General features: G+C 40.1%; 1 protein-coding gene across 3 annotated transcripts; it reads left to right on the top strand.

The window, feature by feature from the left end:
- The first annotated feature begins 430 nt into the window (after positions 1-430).
- LOC114844099 (acyl-CoA-binding domain-containing protein 5A-like) lies at positions 431-4718 on the top strand. 3 transcript variants are annotated; one of them, XM_029131180.2, is made up of 14 exons: positions 431-581; positions 815-936; positions 1124-1247; positions 1321-1393; positions 1478-1622; positions 1806-1844; positions 2082-2297; positions 2507-2722; positions 2835-2926; positions 3031-3178; positions 3266-3474; positions 3659-3709; positions 3839-3954; positions 4041-4718. In XM_029131180.2, the coding sequence occupies exons 2-14, from the start codon at positions 855-857 to the stop codon at positions 4051-4053; spliced, it is 1524 nt and encodes a 507-aa protein (XP_028987013.1). In that variant the 5' UTR covers positions 431-581; positions 815-854; the 3' UTR covers positions 4054-4718. The 3 variants fall into 3 exon arrangements, with proteins under 3 accessions (XP_028987013.1, XP_028987014.1, XP_028987016.1); XM_029131181.2 differs by lacking the exon at positions 1806-1844; XM_029131183.2 differs by lacking the exons at positions 1806-1844; positions 2082-2297.
- Positions 4719-4784: the final 66 nt, after the last annotated feature.

Raw genomic sequence — 4784 nt, 5'->3', positions numbered from 1 at the left:
GACAAATCGCGGCTACGCAGTAAACACTGGACGCTGATTGGCTGAGAAGCCGAGACAGCAGCGTGGCGGACCAATCACATTTCTTTGCGATGGGGCTCATACAATAACCCTGTTATATTAGTAATGATCACTTTATGTAAATATATATATAAATATGTTATGCACCATATTTTAATACATTAACACTGGTAACTATAGTGACAAAAAAGGGTTTCGCTAAAGGTACAAAATGTGTGATGCTTTATGTGTTCATTTATAAGAAACACAAATAAATTAGATTTGCTGATTTGCTGTTCGTGTGAAAGAAACTTAAGGTCCTACATTTCCCATGCGGTCCTGCGAATTAAATCTCGTTTTACAGGGGTTTCTGGGATTTGAAGGAGTAAGTGCTACGTCTTGGGATACGATTTGTAAATTTTGCTTCCGTTAAAACTACATTTCCCAGATATGCTTAGCCTTGAAACGTAGACGCATTGGCTCATCCTTGACCTGAGTAGAGATTGGGTTTATTTTGCATATTGCCTGCAGAGAGACAGCGGGCTAATGAGAAAATAATTGTACCGGTGAATATGAACGCATTGGTGAGTTTCCTAATAAGTCAGCCACAGAGACAGACACTTCGGTTAAACACTATAGGTTAGTAGCGCTGGACTGCAAGGGGTGTAACACACAGAGCAGGTTTATCCTATAAGATCCGATATTCTATGGAAACAGTCCATACCTCCTCAGATAAGATGAGCGAACTAACGTGCGTCTACCAAACGAGTCGTAAATTGTTTTTATTCTCTTGGTGTCTGCTAAATTATTTTTCTAGATTTGAGGACTTCTTCAGATCATCCGTATTGGCTCCCAGCATGGCGCATGACGAGGGCAAGCACAGCCTGGAGGCGAAATTTGCTGCTGCAGTTAAAGTGATGCGGAGTTTGCCAGAAGAAGGTGATAAGCTGCTGTTTATTCTAATACGTTCTAGCCCAGTCTACGAATGAGGTTACTGACCTGCATGCAATAATAAACTCAAATGTGTCTCAGCATAATAAATGCCACTGAGAAAATAAAACATAAAAAAACATGATAATCATATTGATCATAATAATACCCTATTATATAAATTTTTATCCTTCAGGTGCTTTCCAGCCCTCTGATTACATGATGCTAAAGTTCTATAGTTACTATAAGCAGGCCACTTCGGGGCCCTGCAACATTTCTAGACCAAGTGGCTTCTGGGACTCGTATGGAAAAGCTAAATGGTAAGTTGACTGTGTTCCAATACTAAATACAGGGTATTCAGTTGCTGACTTCAGTTCTTGCTTTTGTGGCCAGGGATGCGTGGAGCTCTTTAGGAACTATGACAAAGGAAGAAGCCATGAAGAATTATGTAGAGGACATCCAGCTGGTGAGTTAGTTTAGGGAAAACAAGCTGAACAGAAGGAGGAAACAGACAAAGAAATAAGTGTCACATTCACTTGTCTTCTGTCAGATTTTGGAGACCATTCCAATCTCAGATGAAGTGTCCGAACTTGTGCAGCACCTTGGCAACTTCTACACAGAGGTAAATGTGGGAGAAGAAGCTGAAGACGATGATGTGAGCAGAAGACCTTTCACCAGGCCCTTTGCTCGTGCAGGTAAGGTGCATGATTGGAGATGCTATATTAATGCTGCACTTAGAGGAACATTAAAGGAAAAAAACGTTTCCAGGAGGAACACTGCTGCTCCACTGGGATGTAGTGGGATATCACTTCTAAATTCTCACTCTTGAAATATTTGTCTGAACACTGAGTCTGTTCAACATACTTTTTTATCATTAGATGAGCTCGTCGAACCATTTAGGAAACCAACAATGGAAGGCAAGTCTTTGGTGTTGACAGTAGCTTTAGTGTTGATAGAATGGTCCCACAATGTAAAAGCTTACAATTCAGGTACCATAAGCAATTAGACTATTAGATGAATGTTTTGGTGTAATTTGTGATGTACAGTCTATGCCGCAGTGTCTGTGTATAGTTGTAGCATCTTTGTGTAAGTTTGTGCAACATACAGTATGATTTAATACCAGTTAATCAAGAGTTCTTTCCATCAATGTTCAGGCTATGGGGATCTCTGGGATGATATACAAAACCTTGAAGAAAAAGACAGCATACATGGCATAAGTATCAGTAGTGAGGAGATGGAGGGAAGCAGAGAAGATAGTGAAATTGAGAGAAAGGAGGAAAGTAGTGATTGGAGAAGTGAGGAAGACGAAAATGGGGACAAAGAAGACAATACAGAAGATGAAGCCAATGAGGATGAGGATGAAGAGAAAGGTACCATGACAAAGTTTTAGTGAGGTGTTTTTTGCTGTGGAGTTGTGTGACGTTGTGTAGGTGTGTAGTGCTGCAGGTCTGCGTTGTGTTGTGGTAAAGGAAGATTTATGGGACAGTGTTGGGTCAGTGTTCTCTTTACTGCTACCTGGTTAATATATTTGTGATACACAAAAATAATTTCTTCTGTTTTTATCTCGGCATTGCATCAGAGTGTGGTTCTGATTCAAGGCTGCTGATGGTGGAGGATACAAAGTGGACATCTTATACCAGAGGCCCGTGCAGCAGCGTGGAACCCAGTGTGTCATCCTTCACTAACGGGACACACAGCTCCCTCAACAGTGAGGCGGAGGAGGATGAACTGGCCTGTTCCCCAGAGCCCGGCCTGCAGCGTAACTCATACATGCACCTCAATGGACACCTGAGTGGTAAAATGTCAACATTGAAATTTTATTATTTCATTAGTAAAAGTACTGATAGCACATACGTATTTAAATAATAAACATATAGCGTTTATATTGTGGTTCGGTTCACATTCAGATCATGATGATGTTTCTGAGAAGATCTACCGATCAACAGACTCGGATAATGAGGAATTCTGTGACTCAATGGAGCATCTAGCCATGGAAGAGGTGAGCATCATTCAAAGCACAATGTACAGAATAAGGTATTGTGTTTTCTCCCATTCCTGCTTATTCAAATGGGAGGAGCTTCTTTTTTCCTCCTGGTTCTTCAGTGTAAAGTTCAGTCACTAGAGGCTGCTTCAGTGAAGCAAAGGGAATTGTGGTTTAAGAGCAGCACCACATTGAATGGAGGAGAGGATCAAGTACTCATAGAGATTAGTACAAACCAACACAACAGCTCCTTGCCAAGAGGACGTAGAGGTAAGACCACGGTGACAAAGCTTTTAAAGGGATCAGACAACTTGCATATTGTAGCTGTAATCTGTGTCGCCCTGACTTCTGTTTCAGGATCTCCATCACTGGGTGCTGCCTGCAGTGCTCAGCTGTGTGCTCGTGCAGAGGCTCAGTACTGTTGTGTGTCACCGAAGGCGCAGCCTGTCAGTGCACCCAGGGGAAATGTCAACGAGCAGATAGCTACGACTCTGCTGAGGCTGCAGCGTGACATGGGCGACATGTTGCACAGGCTGCACATGTTGGAGGTGCTCACTGCATCTCAGGTGAGAGGCTGGAAGCGCACAGTCGTGAAAATGGTCCCCTTATAAATAAAAAACTTTTGTTTATTTGTCTTTTTGCTCCCACAAATCTAGCAAATTAAATTTTATTATTAAAATTTATTTTTTTTAATTTTTTATAAATGTCTTCACTTATTGTATACGTATTGATGGATTTCTGTTTTTTCAGTCAACATCGTCTACACCAAGGCAGGAGGAGTCTCTACCTGTACCAAGAAAGGTCTTGGTCAAAATCTTTCATTCAGTACATTACACAAGGGAATTTCTGCTTCGATTTAGCAATTGTATTACTATTTGCTGTATATAATCAGGGCATGGTATATTTAAAGCAGTCTTTTCATTTTCATAGTTCCTGAGACCATCCTGGTGGCCTTTTGACTGTTCTCCACTTACAATGATGTTGAGTGCGCTCTGGCCGCTTATTGCACATTGGTTTGTGCAGCTTTGTTTGCAGCGAAGGAGAAGGTGAGAAAATGACAGATTGATGAACTTTTGCTTTTTATTACCCCTGTCACAGACTAAAACTCTGTTCCCACATTTTTCTTCCACAGGAAAATCCCTTGAATTGTCTGACATCAGCAAAGAGCATGACCCCAGGATGAAATTGCTACACTCTATGGGTTTTTAGAGTCACCAGCATAAACTGTGGAACCAGTACAGATAGAAAGGCTACCGTAGAGAAACCAGACAAAAAGGAGAGTCTGCAGTATAATCTACTTCAACCTCATGGATACTTTCGTAGGTGTTTAAGGAACACAGCATTTATACATTATAAATGTAGGCACAAGTTCTAGGTTACAGTTATCCCAACATTAGGTGGAAGTTCTAAATATAATGTTGTATTTTATGATATAAGATGATATACAATGTATTATTTTATGTCACTTTATGTATTGTAAATGTAATTGTTTTTAAGTTTCTACACATATTTATATGACATTGTTTTCTTATAAGAATATCAGCCTTTTATATTTGTTTGGTATATAAATACAGGGCATTTCTTTTTAGACCAATTATTTATTGAAAACGATGGTTGTTTGAGTAGAGAGTGTATTATTTTATAGCAATATTACTACATGTTGCAACATTGCAGAACAGACAATCCATATATCTCACGTATAGGCTAAAATCATTCTAGTTTCTTGTCAGACGTAGAGCGCATAAGGACAATGTTCAAGTTAAAGGTCTATAAATGAAGGAACGTGCAATAAAGATGTTATCAGAGAAAACCGCTATGCCGTCAGTCGATTGCCTTGAGGATTAATGTGTTATAATCTGAATGTGTATGAGGTGCG

Source organism: Betta splendens, chromosome 17 (assembly GCF_900634795.4).
Source record: "Betta splendens chromosome 17, fBetSpl5.4, whole genome shotgun sequence".
Lineage (NCBI taxonomy): Eukaryota > Metazoa > Chordata > Actinopteri > Anabantiformes > Osphronemidae > Betta > Betta splendens.
Note: the sequence above shows the minus strand (reverse complement) of the source record. Positions and strands in the feature narration are given on the sequence as shown.